Source organism: Callorhinchus milii, unplaced genomic scaffold (genome assembly GCF_018977255.1).
Source record: "Callorhinchus milii isolate IMCB2004 unplaced genomic scaffold, IMCB_Cmil_1.0 Scaffold2, whole genome shotgun sequence".
In the NCBI taxonomy this organism is placed as follows: Eukaryota; Metazoa; Chordata; class Chondrichthyes; order Chimaeriformes; family Callorhinchidae; genus Callorhinchus; species Callorhinchus milii.
This window is the reverse complement of record NW_024704743.1, coordinates 59602915-59621137: the sequence shown is the minus strand read 5'-3', so window position 1 is coordinate 59621137 and position 18223 is coordinate 59602915. Positions and strand designations below refer to the sequence as shown.

The 18223-nt window shown below is 39.6% G+C and overlaps 1 protein-coding gene across 6 annotated transcripts in view; it reads right to left on the bottom strand.

Annotated features, from left to right (window-relative positions):
• Positions 1-373: 373 nt before the first annotated feature.
• The window catches only part of LOC103185983 (cytoplasmic dynein 1 intermediate chain 1), a 119467-nt gene continuing 101617 nt past the window's right edge, over positions 374-18223 (bottom strand). For all 6 annotated transcript variants that reach the window (XM_042331930.1, XM_042331925.1, XM_042331928.1 and 3 more), the window contains 3 exons: positions 17816-17956; positions 13706-13831; positions 374-1050 (listed from right to left, as the gene is read on the bottom strand). In XM_042331930.1, the coding sequence (XP_042187864.1) occupies positions 931-1050; positions 13706-13831; positions 17816-17956 (387 nt within the window). In that variant the 3' untranslated portion in view covers positions 374-930. The remainder of the gene's footprint in view (positions 1051-13705; positions 13832-17815; positions 17957-18223) is intronic.

Genomic DNA, 18223 nt, shown 5'->3' with positions numbered 1-18223 from the left:
CTGGAATTAATTTGATCAGTCATGTCAAACCCGAGATTCACTCATTAAAAACAGTAGCCAATTCCTGAGACGGGCTAAATTAACTGCTGAAGTACATTTGTATGTTTCTTGTCCCAGTAAATGAGGATTCAACCCTCAAAAATTGTCAACACAGTGACTTGCATGCAGAGAACCAAGACCAACTTGAGATCTGAACTGAATTGTAGTTACAGTACATTGGGATAATAGGTCTTTTAAACTTACACTTAATCAGAATTGCTACTACACCACTTGAGGCTTTTTTTTAAAAAAAAGTTTCTTCTAGTGAGGACCAATTCTTGAATTTAATGAAGCAAGCTTAAGTGAATACATAGACACAAATGAAGTACACTCATTATGTGCATATTCTTGGGTCGTTTATTTTAACACTCTCTAATAAGTATGTTCCATGCAGTAGTTGAATAAATATGGAGCAGCAATGCTCATACAGTACAACCATTCATAATGTAAGTTACCAGTGTGAAACCACCACATCTGAAGTTCTTGGCTCAGTTTTGTACAGTGTAGCTCACCACATCTGCACATCATCATATCTGACCTCATATGGGTTTAATAGAACTATGGCATAAATGCATGCAAACAAGTTTAACTATGAACTTCCAGTCATTAAATACAGCTACTAACTAGGTAAAAGGCATCAGCAAATATGCAACTACAGTGTTTCAGATTTCAATTCAATATCACAGAATCCAGCAGATAGTTCTGTAACGCCGTACTGGTTTTGAACTGTAAATCCTGAAGTCAAGGTGGACCTTACATTGTTTCCCATATATTAGAGAAATGTGAAATGGTAACACTAGCAACAGCAGCTTTTCAGCATAAATGGCACTTTAACACTGGCATATCTTGGTATGGCATTGTTGGCCTGGCAACTCGGGTGTAGATAATGTCTTACAGCTGTGCAATCACCTCTACTCCAGTTTCCTCCTCAGCATCTGCACGGTTCGCCCGGATTTCCACCAGGGTCCGAGCAAAACGGGCCCATTCGTCACTGTGAGGCATCGCCAGTTGCTATAAAAGGGAAGAGGGGAAAGCATTTCACTTGAGGAGCAAGAAATAGCACTTATCCCACAAACCTCAGTAATTCCTATTTCCTTAAGTGTAACTTCATCAAAAAATATCAAGGGTATTGTAATCTCACAAAAACAATTGTTCTAGTGTACATACTATATACTGTACCTACATTTAGTAGACAGGAGACGAACAGAACAGGTTAACAGATTCAGAGATTCACTTTCATTTCTTTTGGCAATCTGACAAGGCACAAAGATTGTAAATCAGTAGCCTGCAGTAAATGTAGTTTAACTGGGTAACATATCATCAGGGGCTCCTATTTAAAGTGTCAAGAGCATTTTGTGCTTTTCTTTTTAAAGTTACAATGAAGGATTATTCTCATTTACTTAGGTTTAAGGCATGTGGGTGCTGGGTGGGAAATTGAGCAAATTTAATTCAAAGCCAGTCTAAACCGATGGGATGAACGTTTCGTGTCAGTTTCCAGTTGCAATATGTAACCCATTTCCACAACATTAATTACAACAACAACAAAATTACATTTGTAATGCGCCATTCACATCGGGTGGACGTCCCAAGGCGCTGAGACTATCCAGAATCTGGCCTGGGTTGGCACGCGGGAGCCTGGCTGGTACAGTCATACTCCAGCTTTAGGATTCAATCGGCTGAATTTTTCTCCACTGCTGAGTTGCTGCAGGGGCATTGGTGGTGGTTCCCAACAAAAGGTTCAAAGCCACTGCCGTCCTTAATGAAGATTTAAAATTCTGTACCCTGGTTATGATGCAAAGTCTCATTGGAAGGCAAGATGATGTCAATGTAAGCAGACTATTTGTCACACCTTAAGCGTAGAACTACAGGACATGGTTTGAAAATGAAAAAGCCTCCAGCCAAGGTTAGAGATTAAAATAAATAATATCCCTCACAGTGTAACAGATTTATGGAACGGATTTCCAAGCAATGGGGTTTATTTTGAGATACCGGAACCAATTCACTGCACCGGGAAGAAGGATTCACTGAATTAATTGCAACTTCTCATGAGTGAAATTTGTGAAAACAGCTGGTGTAAAAAGTGAATTTTCCAAGCTAGAATAAATTTTTGCCACAATTTGTGAATACTACAAATTAGACTGCAGTGTCCAGTTGAGGGCAGTTGGAGGATATAGAAAGAGATACAAACCAAGATTAACAAATACTCTGGTTTGTGTGCTGCAGGGCATGGGGGAGGGAGGAGAGACAGATTATGATCCGTGGAAGGAAGAATACCAGGATTTACTAGGGGAGATGGACAAATATTGTGGAATTTTTGCTTGATTGCCTTTGGGATACAAGGAGTATCTAAGCAATTAATTCTTCCAGCCTTATGACATTCTAACAGAGGCAGTTGTGCGTAAGCTGTCTCACCACAGTGAAGCTCACCGTTTCACAATGCATCAACCTCATGAAAAAGTCATCCTGCAATTTATATTATTTTAATGTTAGTTAAATTATATCCTCTGAAAGTAGAACACCATCAAAATACTTTTTTACTGCCTTCACTGCACTCTGTAACCTGTCTGAGTCTCAACACATAACCACACAGCTTATTCTGCTATCTCCTACCCAGGACTCCTACCTGTCCAAGTGAAGCACTTTGAGATGTCTAGAATACATGAAAAGGCACTATATCAAATGCAAGGATTATTATTTATAGTTCAGAAACCACCTGTGCACCTTTTGACAGCCTCGGTTAATTAACTTGCAACATGGTCTAAATCAGGGGTTCTCAAAAGTTGTTACAGCAAGCCTCCCTAAGCTAAGAAAAAAATGTCCACCTCCCCATAGTTTACTAAGACGACACAAAGAACTGAACATCCTGTACATTGTAAAAAAAGGGTAATAGATACAATAAGATAATAGTTAGAACAAGAGTATGAGGGTCAACAGCACAATTTGATTTCATAAAGTACCTTTCATGTTATCTCACAGTTCTTGTTCTCCCCTCCGTGCATTCCGATTGGTGGCTTGATTCAGATATTAGTCCGCAGCCCTGTCCATCAGTCTGGATATCTCCCCCTCCCCACCCCGTTCCCCCCTCTTATATTCACATGGATTATCACAGGAAATGTTGTAGGATATGGTTGTCACGGGAAGCTTTGTTGTGCGGTATGGTTGTTGGAGGAGCAGTATTGCTGGGACGTGGGGCGAGTCCCGTGAAGCCCAGGACTGTTAGGAGGTATGCAACTAGCCCCTCTCTTGACACACTCCCTTTCTCTGGTCAAGAGGAATCACTTTCCTTTTCACCTTAATAATCATCACTTATGTGTAAAACCTTTTTTTAAAAAACAGGTTATGCAGATGAATAAAAACCTATACTTTGTTTCACCAATCCAAAATTAGCAGAATAAACTTTTAGTGTAATTAACGTAATGTCTACAGCTTTGTTACCTCCCTCCTCGACTTCTCCAATGCCCTCCTCACTGATCTCCCCAGGTCCACTACCCACAAACTACAACTGATTCAGAGCTCTGCAACCTGAATTCTCACTCACACTAAACTCCATACTCTCATCACACCATCCTCACCAGGATCCATATCACTCCTCTGTCTTGCCCCCTCCCCCCCGGCTTCTAATTCACAACTGAAGACCTTCCTCTTTAAGCGTGCTTACAGTCACCTCCTCCTTCCCCCCCAGCTCGACATCAGACTCTGCCACTGTTAAGACTCTGCAGCTCGTGTACTGTCCCGCACCAGGCTTCGGGACCACATCACTCCCACCCTCGCTCGCCTCCACTGGCTCCCCATCCCCCAGAGGATCGAATTCAAGATCCTCATCCTCACCTACAAGGCCATTCACGGCCTCGCTCCCTCCTACCTCTCTGACCTACTATCCCCCTACCTACCTGCCCGTACCCTCCGTTCCTCTGGCTCCGGTCTGCTCCACGTCCCCCGCCCCAACCGCCCTACCATCGGTGGTCGGGCCTTCAGCCTCTCAGCCCCTAGGCTCTGGAACTCCATCCCCCAGTGCCTTCGCCTTGCTTCCTCCCTTTCCTCCTTCAAGGCCGGTCTCAAAACCTTTCTCTTTGACTGTGCCTTCAGCTCCCCTCTCGACTCTCTTCCCCCTCCTCGCTCCCTCCCTTCCCTCCCCTCACCCTGACCATTTCCCCGCTCCTCGCTCCCTCCCTTCCCTCCCCTCACCCTGACCATTTCCCCCTCCTCGCTCCCTCCCTTCCTCCCCTCACCCTGACCATTTCCCCCAATGCTCGGGTCATGAACCAACTGTGCAGCGCCTTGGGACGTCCTCCTGACGTGAAAGGCGCTTTATAAATGGAATCTTGTTGTTGTTGTTGTTAAGTACTCAGAAACGCTGCTCCACCTGAAGGGTGCTATACCAATGCAAATTGTTGTAGTGAACAGAATCAGAAAATATTGTAGCACAGAAACCAGCTATTTGGCCACAGAGTCTATGCTAGTGGTGATCTCCATATGAGCCAAACTAATGTAATTCCACTTTCCTGCATAAATATGTCCAACAATTCACATTTTACATTTATTTTGTATCTTTCACATTAAGAGAACTTCCCAAAGCACTTCACACAGTTGACCAACCGAAAGCTCAGTAGAAAATGTAGGTTTTATGGCGGGTTTTTAAAGCTGGAGAGGGAGGGGTTGAGGTGGACAGAGTCTGGGATAGAGCACCAGAGAGCAGGGCAGAATGGCTGAAAGCTCGTCCAAAGGTGGGGAAGGTAACATGCGTGACATGAAGTAGGCTGTTAGACTGAGCAGAGGGAGCAACTGGGACGATAGGGTTGCAGAAGCGAGTGAGCTCATTGTCCCATTATGGGAGTTGCTAAACTTCGGGATATTAGCCCAAAGTCCCCTCTGCCTGTTCAGATGGACCTTAAAGATCCCATATCACTACTCGAAAAGAGAAAGGCGTTTTCCCAAGTGTCTTGGCCAACAATCCCCTAATAAAATGACCATTCATAATCATAGTTAGTTATGAGTAGAATTGCCCCTTGGAATTGTGATATACTTCTAGTTACCCCAACTCAGGTTCCTTATTAAGGAATCCAGAAAGAATTCACTAAATATTAACCATATAATATCCCAATCTGTGCTTAAGCAACACACACAGTGGATCCCAGAGGATTCTCATAAGTTTGTATTTGTGTGGATGAATGTGGCAGTCAATTTGAACACAGCAGTGTCCCACAAACAGCCATGAAGGGAATGACCAATTTATTTAGGGGATTGTTGGCATCACACAGGGAGAAACTCCCTTCTCTTTTCGAACAGGCAGACAGCGCCTTGGTTTAACAACACATCCGAAGGACCTCACCTCCTGCACTTCATTGGGATGTCAGCTTAGACTATACGTGTACCAACATGGGGCTTGAACCCACAATCTTCTGACTCAGTGGTAGGAGTGTTACCAACTGAACCATATGTGGCAACAACGACAACTTGGATTTATATAGCGCCCTCCATGCTGGACGACGTCTCAGAGCGCTTTACAGTAACGGATCCCGGGACCGAGCCAGGGAGAGGGGGAGGAAGGTGACCAAAGGCGCGGTCGAAAAGAAAGGTCTTCAGCAGAGACCTGAAAATAGGAAGGGAGGGGGCGAGACGAAGGGAGTGAGGAAGGGAGTTCCAGAGCCTCGGGGCATAATGGCTGAAGGCACGGCCGCTGAGGGTGGAGCGGAGGACTCGGGGGTCAAGGAGGCCAGACCACGAGGAACAAAGGCAACGTGTACTGTTTTGAGGAGAGAGGAGGTCAGAGAGGTAGGGGGGTGCAGAGGAGTGCAGGGACTTGAATACAAGGGTGAGGATCTTGAAGTCGATCCTCTCTGGAATAGGCAGTCAGTGCAGTCTGGCAAGGACTGGGGTGATCGGGGAGCGGAGTTTCGTGCGGGTGAGAATGCTGGCGGTAGAGTTTGCAATTACTTGGATTTTATGAATGGTAGTGGATGGGAGACCGGTGAGGAGGGCGTTAAGAGTAGTCCAGCCAAGAGGTGACAAAGGCTTGGACCAGGGTTTCAGTGGCTTTTGGAGTGAGGTATTGGCGGAGATGGGTGATGCGTCAGAGGTGGAAGAAAGCGGTGCTGGTGAGGGACCAGATGTGGGGGAGGAAGGATAATTGGGGGTTGAACCTGATCCCTAGGTTGCTATGGGTTCAGAGAGTTTTAGGGGAAGGTCGGGTAGGTGGAGGAGGTGAGAGCCGTGAGATTTTAGACTTTGACGAGAGCCAAAGAGTATGGCATCTGCCTTGTCAAGACGTTTGGAGTGGAGGGGGAGGCTCAGGTTGGGGCGGCAGCCAAAATGCGCATGCAGAGACTGGGAGCGAGCGATAGTGAGACAGCATCAGCCCTCAGGCTCAGCCTCCCAGGTCATGGCCGGGATGGCAGTGACGGGGGCCAGGCCAATGTTATTGCCGCTGGGTTTTTTTTTAATTTTTATTTTTTATTTTTTATTTAAACTGTGATGTCGTGCCGACATCACTTTGTGAATCGCGCCAACCCGTCACTTCTCCCGCTGCGCTCTCCTACCTCCACTCCCGATTGAGTGGCTCCTCACCTGGCTGTGCTTTTATACACAGCTAGGCCTCGGCTCCGGCCCGCGCTCTCCTAACTCCGCTCCCGATTCAACTCAAATGTTCAGCGCTAGATGGGTGCAAATAATAATCCTTGCATTTACTATATAGTGCCTCTCACGCTGGGAGGATGTCTTAAAGTACTTTACAGGATTTTACTATGAAGTGAAGTAACTTTGTATTTGTGGGCAAACGTGGCAGGCCAATTGCGCTAAGCAATGTCTTACAAATATCCAAATGAATGGATTTAGCTATTGTAATGATCACTCAGGCATATAAGAACATGATTTGCACTGAGTAAGGTCTTGTCTGCAGATTGAAAATTGGTAGTAATTACCTGTTCAGGAGAAACATTTCAGTTTGATCAACAGTGTTTTATTTGTTCTAACAGTCAGAAATTACATTCCGAGCCACTGAAGAACAAAAGTCTCCTGAAATATTGTTACTAAGGAGCCGCTGAGTCACTCACACCTACACACGGCAGTATTAGCTTTTAGACAACAGTTAACCCACTTCAGAAACCAAGCAACTCTCCATAAATCAGCCACTGTCATTCTTCTATGGTTGTCTCGGCAGTTTAGTTCCTGAGTCAGGTAGGTTTGCAGTACTCCAAGGCACTGACCATAGACCAGTCAGCATGGCTTGTAACACATGGAGATACCTATGAGCCAAATGAACAGAGTGGTCCTAGTTGGAAAAAATCAATAGGCAGGTTGCTAGCCAGTGCTCATAATGGCAAACTATATGGTTTTACCTGTTTATAATAATAATAATCCTTGCATTTGATTATATTTGTGGGTGAACGCGGCAGCCAATTGCGCACAGCAATGTCCCACAAACAGTCGTGGATTGAAAATGACCAAATTATTTTTGTTTTCTTTTTTTGGAGGGATTAGTATTAGGCGTTTAGATTATTTAGATTATTATTAGATTGTTTAGTACCTCAACACACATTCTGAGTCCCCAACCTGAGCGGATTGCTTTACAGAGTTATGTTTGCAGGTACAACCCTCCGATAAGAGTGTACACACCATTCCAGACAAGAGAAATGTCTGCGCTTAGAATGACATGCATAACTGGGGTGAGGAATGGAAAACACAAGCTTTGAAAAATCATAGAATCATAAAATTGTACAGCACAAAAAGAAGCCATTCGGCCCATCGAGTTTGTGCCGGCTCTTTGAATAGAACAATTAATGTCAATCCCACTCCCCAGCCCTTTCCCCATAACACTGCAAACTCGTCCTCCTCAAATACCCGTCCACCGTGTTTTTAAAAGTAGTTATTGAATCGGCCTCGACCACCCTTTCAGGCAATCTGTTCCAGATTCGAACAACTCGCTGCGTGAAAAACTCTCTTCTCACCTCCCCTCTGCTTCTTTTAGATACTATTTTGAATCTGTGACCTCGAGTCACCGACACACCCACCAGTGGAAACAGTCTTTCCCTTTCTAAACTATCAAATCCCCTCATGATTTTGAAGACCTCTATTAAGTCTCCTCGTAACCTTCTCTGCTCCAATGAGAATAATCCCGGCCTCTCTAGCCTTTCCTCATAATCAAGGTCCCTCATTCCTGGTACCATCCTCGTAAATCTCCTCTGCACTCTTTCCAAGGCCTTAACATCCTTCCTATACTGTGGTGCCCAGAACTGGGCGCAGTATTCTAGCTGAGGTCTAAACAGTGTTTTATATGGGTTAATCATAACCTCCTGACTCTTGTACTCTATGCCCCTATTTATAAAGCCTAGTATCTCATATGCCCTTTTTACAGCTTTATCTACCTGTCCTGCCACCTTCAAGGATTCATTTACCTGCACCCCTAGGTCTCTCTGTTCTTTTACCCCCTTTAAGATTGTATTACCTCCTGTACTGCCTCCCCTCATTCTTTCTACCAAAATGCATTACTTCGCATTTCTCTACATTGAAACTCATCTGCCATGTGTCTGCCCATTTTACCATTCTGTCTATGTCAAATGCAATCAGTGATGTTATTTTCTTGCTTTGTCAGTCAGGCACTTAGAAACCAATCACCATCATTAAGAGTGTCCCACATATGCATGAATAAATAAAGTAGCTACATGTGTGCTTGTGGTGGGGGGGGTGTAAAAACATAGTAAATTCATATTTTAGGTTATAAAAACACAGCAGTTTGTGTATTCACTCATTCACAGAATACATTTCTGTAAATTACAGTATTTACTGGGTCCACTAAAACCGAAAGTCATATGCCTAATTCACCATATCCCATTCATAGATTTTCTTCACATTCTCATTAAATTGACCACTTTCAATTTCAGCCTTTCTGATGGACAACACACTAAAATACAACTTTAGGTCAAGTCACAACAACAACAACTTGCATTGATATGGAGCCCTTCAGGTGGGGTAGCATCTCAGAACACTTTTGTCTCAGATAAAACAAACTAGTAATTGATTTGCAAAAGCTGGCGGTCTCTCTAAAGGATATTTTTTAAATGGAATGTTAGTTCTTATGAATAAGAAAAAATGTTGGAAAAAATATAAAGGAAATGCAGCACAAAGAATGGTATTATTTGCCTTTTAGATTCACTCTTTGAACATTTTTGTGCCAAGGGATAAGTATTTTAAATTGTACAAGAAGAAAACAGACACACTGCTTAAGAAGTTACTGGGAAATATGCCACTGACTGAAAAGGTGATGTTTAGTAGAGACATGGATTAATTATGGTGTAAATGAAAGGGCTTCACTGACAAACATCCAAATGGAAATCCTTTAGGGAGAGATTTAATAGTTTTCTGGCACCTACGCACTTTCGTACTTGAGAGCTCTTTGCATAAACTTGGATTTAAATGTTAACCCTACCTGCAGACATTCTGCTAGGATCATTCAATAGGTACCTACAAGTCATGTACTCCTTTGATTTAACAAACAAACTATTAATGTTGCGCACCTCAAATAGTCTTCAGTAGTAAGTAGCCTGCATCCTCCATGGTTACTCTTATTGCAAGCAGCACCAAGGAAGGAATGGGGATATGCAGCCACCCTTTTTGGGTGGCAGCACAGCAAAAACAGGAAATATCATGGAAACCTGTGGGAACTCAGCTCCAAAAATAGATTGCATCAAAGCAGAGTCTTGAGACACACACCCCTTACCTTAACAAACAGTCCATGTCGAAATGGCTGTTTATTAGTCCCCAATAATAATATTACCAATTACATCATTGATTAGTACTTTTAACCAGAGAAAACATTTCTTGTTAAAAAAAAGGGCAGTGCTACCGAAAGGTTGTTTGCCACAGATACAGATGTGATTCATACTCTGATAGAACAGTTGTCAAATTCATTAAAAGCAATAATGCATTTTTTTGTAACATACTCATATTGATAAATAGCATTAAACATTGAGAAGCTTTGCAGCCATTATCTGAATGTATTATGTGATCAATGTGAATTTTCCACGCGGCAGACCTAAATAAAACTTTTAGTTAAATTCTTGCATTAAAATTAAACAGTTATACAGACTGAGCCTTTACAGTGTCCTTCATCCTCTATAATTATCCTTTCATGCCAGTCGTTCCCTCGTTAAAATCTTTACATTGCCAGAAGATAGCCTTAAACCAAACTTTGAAAGTAATGCCAGATCATGTTACCAAAAAGAATACATTGGAATTTCAGAAAAAGATTCATTCACAATGAAAAGTTCATGGGGATTTAGGTAAATTATGACACAACAGTACGTTCCTGAGTTTACAGGTCAAATTGTTCCACATTTATTCAAAAATTAGAGGTTAGCGAAGCATTTTTAGAAATGTGAAATTCCAATTTAATTTTTTTACATTAAACCTGCAGTGAAAAATGCTAATTAACTCAGCATCAAGAAACTGAATAAAACCTATTGCTCCGGGTTTATGGGTGTAATATCTATATCTTTATTCATTTCATCCCAGGACCAAAAAGATTAAATATTTCTGACATCAAATCTGGGAGAATTGCAAACACTTGGATATAATGAAAACTTTTTTTTTTACATGAGCAATATTCCAATTTTAAAAGCATCATTATTCAGCTAGTTATTTTTCAATGTCTTTAAAATATTTACGCACTAGATGCTGCAACATCTTTAGCATTTGAAGTAGCAAAATATTTCAAACACTGAACAAGAGACACGCAAGTTTTATTATTCTGAGGTTTTTGCAGAACTTTCCAATTTCTGAAATGAGTGCAAAGAGTTTCACAGATAACAATAATAATGTATAGCATTTGATATACCCTTGCATTTGATATAGCGCTTATCACATCTTCAAGACGTCTCACAGAATATACTGCAAAGAGAATTGACTATATTTCGTGGGCGAACCATGGCAGCCAATTGCACACAGCAGTGTCTCACAAACAACTGTGACCAAATTATTATTATTATTTCATTATATTAGAATGAATTATTTCTGCCACATTATTTGGACAATTTTTTAAAAAAATGTCTATTATGCAATAATGATTTGTAGGAACTAAATACTGCACAGAAGAGTAAACTTCAGATAAACTGTGTGAAATTATTTTTTGACCGAATGAGCTCCCCATTAGTAGCTAAGTTTTCAATTAAAATACAAGGTCAGGTGATTTTTTAAAGAAATAAAGAGTTTCATAAAAAACATCCACGAGCACACTGATGTTCACGGTAAGGTATACCTTACCAGAGGTATAAAATAAAAAGATAATTTCTAAATAACAAAAATTTACAAATAATCAAATAAATGTTACAATAATTTTAGAAACAAAACTATCATTTATAATGTGTTAAAATAGGATTATTTCAGTATTTATAAGAAAGGGTTTTATTTGTCAACATCAACTGGGGGATACACACTTAATTGTGTCATTCTAACTGGCTTAGTTTTCAAGGAAGATGACCAAAATGGAGCATTTATTTATATTTAAAATTATTAACAACTACGGAAACAGTTTTCAACTTTTTTCTGCCACCAGTTAGTTAACCTTAACATTCACTCAAGCCAATCTTTCCTCTTTCTCCACTTTATTTTCCAAACAAAGATGCAGAAGTAGCTAGGAATTATTTTTGTTTTGGCTAAATTAGAGCTATGACAGTTTGTAGCACCGGAGTCTGTGAGATGCAATGACACCAGGTTATGATTAACTAGAATAGTATTGGCTTCAGGGAGTCTTCATGCAAAAAACATGTTTGAGAAAGCATACCTTTGTGTAAAGCATGTTGAAAACATCAGTATTGTATTCGTGAATGTGGTCCCAATTCTAATGACTCTGAAGTCCTTTAAGGATTTTACTTTTATATTCTTCTGGATATTTTATCTTGTGGTAGGAAAGGGGAAATAAGTGAATGTGACTGCTGTGTGGGTGTATAGTGGGGTACAGCTGATGTACAATATTCAACAGAGAACGTGAATTCAGTGAAAGCGGCTAGGTTCAAAACCTTTTAAAACATTTTTAATTTAAACGCTGTAATTAAAATGTTCTGAATCAATCCTTTATGACAGGTTAACAATTAAAAAAAATGTTCATTGAATGTTCAAACATCTCCAGTTCAAGCTTATTTTGCTTCTCAGCACATTTCATTTTATTTGAACACATGAACGTTAATGTACTCAAGAACAATAATAGATTGCCTTCAACTTTTTTTTATATAAATGTGCTAAGTAAAACACAACAAGTGCTTTCAGAATATTTTAAACCCCTTCATCTGGGTCTCAGCAAAACAGCGAGGTTGATAGAAATGCAACAGTGATGTACTGTAGAAAGCTAGAGCTTTCAGCTGGGTCTTTTGGAGAAACACTCTATATTTCAGTGCTAAAAATATTGGATTTTGGGGACAAGTTCCTTTAAAAAAAAGTTTAAATATATATTTCAAAAATTATGTTCATGTTTTTTTCTGCAATGAAATTACTGCTTATTGCTTTTTCTTTCATTTATTCAAATGATTGTACGATACTAATCAGAAACCTTAATAAATCAACATTTTCAAATGTGTAATTTCTATTTTATTATTAATTAATGTTTATTATTATTAATTGTATAATATAATAAAATAATTAATGTTAATTAATATTTTACTAATAGAATTGCTATTTTATCTCACATTCCAGTTTGAGAAAAAAAGCTTTTAGCCAAGGTTATTTTTCTCTCAATTTATTAATCATATGCCAAATGAGTGTTTTAAAAGAAATTAATATAGATTTTAAGAGCATTTGTGCTGCTAATATATATGTAATATTTCTTATGGTTTACCAGTTACAAAATACGACTGAACACAACTTGAATTACAGAGAAAACAGTGTTTTCCCCTTGAACGTTCTATCGTGCATTAACTCTATTTATTTGATGTTAATGTGCCTATAATTTTATTTTTAATTGTATTGTATTTAAAAATATCAAAAGAATTGGTCAATATAAAAGTTCTTCTATCAACTGACCAAGGAGACTATAATTTCCAATTTTATGTGGTGGAGGGAGGGGAGAGAGAAAAGATGAAAGGGCTGAGAAGAGAACGTTTAGTTCTCCATCAGTAGGAGAAAGATTAAAAATACTTGTGAAGAATTACTAGGCAGCAATCCTCATCTTGGGATTCAGTGAAGCTTAAGTGTATATAGCAGTGAACCATGTCATTGAGAGGAGATGACTAATTTGATTAGAACAATCTTGAGGGTTTTCCGTCTTTTTTGGGGTGCGTGAAATGTTACATAAACCTGACATCCAGTGTGCTGCATGTCCGCATTGAGGATTTGCTATTGATGTGATGAATTGTTTATCAAATGAAATCAAATATCTGCAGTTGGCTACCAGAAAATAATGTTGAATCATACAGAACAAAAATTACAATTATTAAAGAAAAGCTCAGTGAAACACGAAAGCCACTTTGACCTTGAACCTGCCTGTTAGGTGGAACACAATATTAGCAATGATATGTAAAACTGCAAGGCATTTAGATGAGAATTAAGAAGATTGATCAGTACTCAGAGATACACAACAGAAAGCAAAAGATCCATCAAACTATTAAAATAATGAAATAAAATTTTCCAATATTAAAATGTTTTAGAAACAGGTTTATGGTAAACCTTCATATTGTTACATTACCTCTCCGACGTCATAAACCCATACGTGTCCTTCTGAGTCTCCTACTGACACTTCTCGTCCAGTCTGTGCCCATCTCACCCTATTCAGTGCAGATGTACCCTCAATAGTTGCACTAGCTGTCGGTACCTAAAGCGGCAAAAATAGAGCAAAGTAGTTCCGACTTCAGTAATTGACATTTATTAGTCAAAACACTTTCCAATCGGAAAATAAACAGTGTAACCTGGTAGTAAAACTTACTACAGTAATTCATAAACAGGAAGCTCCTGAATCGCTATTATGCTGCAACTCAATTTTAGGCTTCTACATTTGCTTTGAGAGGCAAAGTTTAAAGAGACAAAAAGAATGCCAGTATCACTTTTGATTCAGTTTGGTGAAATTAAATACAGAAATCAGATAAACAGGATAGATTTTTTTTGAGAGCTGACAATTGTATGAAACATACTCCACTGCATCCTTTATCTTTGTTCGTCAGATCTCAATTTGCAACAATTAGGAAAACTGCCGTCAAGTCTTATTTATAGGTCAGCTACAAAAAATACTGAACATTTAAGTGATTTTTTTATGTTCATAATAATGACATTCAGATCCTATTATGTGTGATAAACTGAGACAGCAAAGAGTGGGGGAATAGAACAAAACTGAAAATCCCATTAGACTCGTACAAGCCAAAGTTGTTGAGGTGGGGGGAGGGCGGAGAAGAGTAAAAAAAATTTATCAAATTTGCATTTACGCAGATAAGATTACTGAAAAATGTTGTGTTTTCAGAAGATTTTATTGCTCGACACGGAAGCCCTCAAACACACCAACAAGAAGGGATAATTTGGAAACTGATAAATCAGTGCCTTCTCTGACCAACTAATTTCATTTTTAAGATTTTTTAAATTAACTGTTAATGAATAATGTTAATGGAATTATGGAATGATTTGTCCATTTCAGGCTGACTGCATAAGCAACACATAATAATTCCTTGCATTTGATACAGCACCCTATTGCGTCATTGAAACATCTCAAAACGCTTCATACGATTTACTGTGAAGTATGTTGGCTGTATTTGAAGGCAACCACAACAGCCAATTTGTGCACAGAAAATCCAACAAGCAGTCATACAAAGTGAATGACCTTAAATAAGCCCTCGAGTAAATAGTAGTAGTTACTGTTCTACCACCAACAATGTGTCTTAGATCTAGTCTGAAAAATATTATTATGATGTTCAAATCATTAAGTTGAGAAGAAAATGTACAGTATGTGGGTCATTGACACTGAACAATGTATACCATATACAGAGACCTGTAGTGAACAACACGTGTGTGACATATTGCTTTGTAGAGTGGTGGTATCAAAGGTTAAACCCATAATTCTCCCCCCATTATGCTGAGTTTATTAGCTTGGTCATGATATCAATCAAGATCTGTGGGTTTTTTTCTGTGTCTAGAACGGAATGCTCACTCGCTCCCTGAAATGACTCAAGCTACTTATTTAATTTTCTGTAGAATATTAGGTGCAGGTTGACAAGAGTCAAAGCTTGGGAACCCCAGAGGTTGTGTTGGGGTACTGCTGGGAATTTAACCAGCTTAAACACATACTTTACCATAGAGAGCACTATCTGGCAAGTGTCCTGCTCCTTATCCAGCTAGGACTACCCCACTCATTAGGGCTTAGGTTTAACGGGAGCGAAGTGGACAGAATCCCTGCTCCTAATGACTTTAAAACGCTGGAGACATACTCCCGGCACTTAAAAATGCAACGATTATCTTTCTAAGACACTTCTTCACACAAAGAGTCTACAAATGTGGAGTGCAATATCCAGAAGGCGTGAATGTAGAATCTCTAGAGAATATTGAAAAGGTAGACGTAAATACTTGGAAAATTAGGGTATTATGGAGATTAAAATGGCAGGACAGCCTTGAATGTTCCTCAATGTTCTTGATCTAAACTGTGGTGCTGTGTCAAGTGGGTGCAGATGGGTAGGGAAGATTGGAGGAGAAGTGATCAAGACTTGGAGGAGCTTACTATCTCTAAATTGACCCAGGCAATGTTGTGTGAGCAGTTGCCCATCTGCCTGAGTCACAGGTACATGCTCTGGGACAGAGAGAGAGAAAGGAATTAATTACACATTGAATGAAAGCAAAGAGATTTTGAAAAATCTAAAAAAGAATTGAGTTGGTCAAGCCACTGAAGGAATACTTTAATGGAAAAACAACACTTTCTTCTTTACTCATCAATGTGGTGATCTGGCTAACACCTTTCATGCAAACCATTCATTCCAATCGTTTGGTGTCTTGAATTAAACTCTAGCAGTTAATAGGAACAAAATAAATATCGATAAACCAGAACAAGAGAAAGCTGACGAACCTGTTCCACCAGTTTAGTAGATCTTGGTAGATCTTTTCATCATAATTCCCCGCCCTCTCCCATCCCCCTTAATGTCTCTATTATCTAAATAGCTGACTTGCTTTTAATATAGTGCCTTTCATGTCACGACATCTCAAAATGTGGTGACTGTATTTGGTAGCATCCCTATTGATTCTGCCTCGAGAGCTTTCTAGGACAGAGCATTCCACATCTTCACAATAGACAGACCCCAACTACCAATGGTGGGACATGAAGCCGGACCAGAGGGAAGAGTCATCCAACTATCTAACCTGTCGAATCCTTTCATTATTTTAGCCACTTCAATCAAATCACCTCATAAACTTGTCTGCTCTAAGGAATATAACCCTAGTCTATCCAAGCTCTCATCACAGCTAAATGATCTTGATAGTTAAAATGTCATATTTCACCAGCTTTCACCACGGGCAGCAGCTTGCCCAATAGCCACATTGAGCTTCACACTAGAAAATACAAAAGCCCACTGTGTTGAGGTCCACATTTCTTTAATGCTGCAATAATAAAGTTTGCCCTAACTGCATAGAATTTAAAAAAGCAACACATTCCCTCTGAAGGAGGTTAGAGTAGATATTTCCAACCAAACTGAGGATATGCAGCTGGCAACAAAATGGTACCTTAGTGGTAATGTTTATATTAGAAATGGATAGCTTTTTTTTTTACACTTTGGATGCAGGCAGATGGCTCACAATGATCTTTTCCGGTCCACGTACATTCCAATTTCCCAGTATTTTAAACATATAGGGAGTGAGTTTGTAACATTTTTATCAGAGTAAATTTCAAACATATTTATTCTGGGATAATGTGTACTCCAAGGCACCAGAATACACACCAGGATCATTTTGAATGATTGAAGATTCAGGAGGGATTGAAAACAAAAAGTTGGAATTCTGTAGAGCAATTCTGGAACTGAAATGGTTAAATGCTTAAAGTAAAAAAAAGGATCAATGGGAGCTTCTCATCAAGCAAAACTGAACGTTTGTGGTAATCTGTCTAAACTTGGTATGTACATGGATTTCCCAAACAAATAAAATACCTGACAATGTTCAACTCCTTCTTGAAACATGGTTAATCTAGAAACAGCTCTCCCTGCTCATATCCTGCAGCTGTGTGGTTTATAATTAAAAAGGCTGCTCTGCTTCCTGCTGTGGACACTTCAAAAGATTTTTTCATCTGCAGTCCACTGACATCCAGCTTGAAATGACTTACGTGCCCACATTTTTTATTTATAGTCAATATCAGTGACATTAGAGAACAAATAATCAAAATGATTTGTGAACTATATATAATCCAAACAAGAACAAATATTTTTTAAAAACTAATCCTACTTATCTTGGTTTCATGTTTGTCAAAATATTAAATGGGAAAAACTGAACAATTTTTATGAATTATATTTTCCCATTCCCCTCTCACCCTCAGAGCAAGTCAATGAGGTAAATTGTGAATTTGTAAAATGTTGAGATTATTATGCAAAATGCAAATTTAAATAACCATGGTATTGCCTCCCTAATGAAATCTTAAGTTGTGTTTTATGACGCAGATCAGATAAAATTCAAGTAATTTCTTAATTTATTTTCATTTGCCATCATTCTGGGAGACACTGAAGCTGAAAATTAAAGGGTTGTAAAAAGAAACATCAGTATTCACCAAGCAGAAACAGTTCCAATATTGCACTGCAACCCGCCAAAGGATTCGTGGGACACAAAGGGTTAATGCTGTCCTCACCTCAGTGTCATTATTGAGGTTCCAGAGGTCTAATCGTCCCATCCCATCCACACAGGCAAACAGTGCAGGATGCACTGGTGACCACATGACGTCGTAGACATAGTCTGCATTGTCTTCAAAGGAGTAGAGAGGCTTGTTGTGCTGCAAGGCGGAGAGAGTAAGAAGACTTTGTGGCGCTAGTGCTGCCTGAGGCTGTCTGGCAAGTCTAATTAAAAACTTTGCACATTTACAAAGTGTCATAAACCAATGAGATGAAAGTCTGCAAAGGTGTGCTCTAACTTCAATGCAACAGCTGTCCAGCAAGATAAATAAAAAAAATTCCTTAAGACTGTATGAGGAATCCCAGACAGGTAGACGTACAGACCTTTAGCTCACAATTCATTCAGGACAAGTAGGAGGTTACATGTA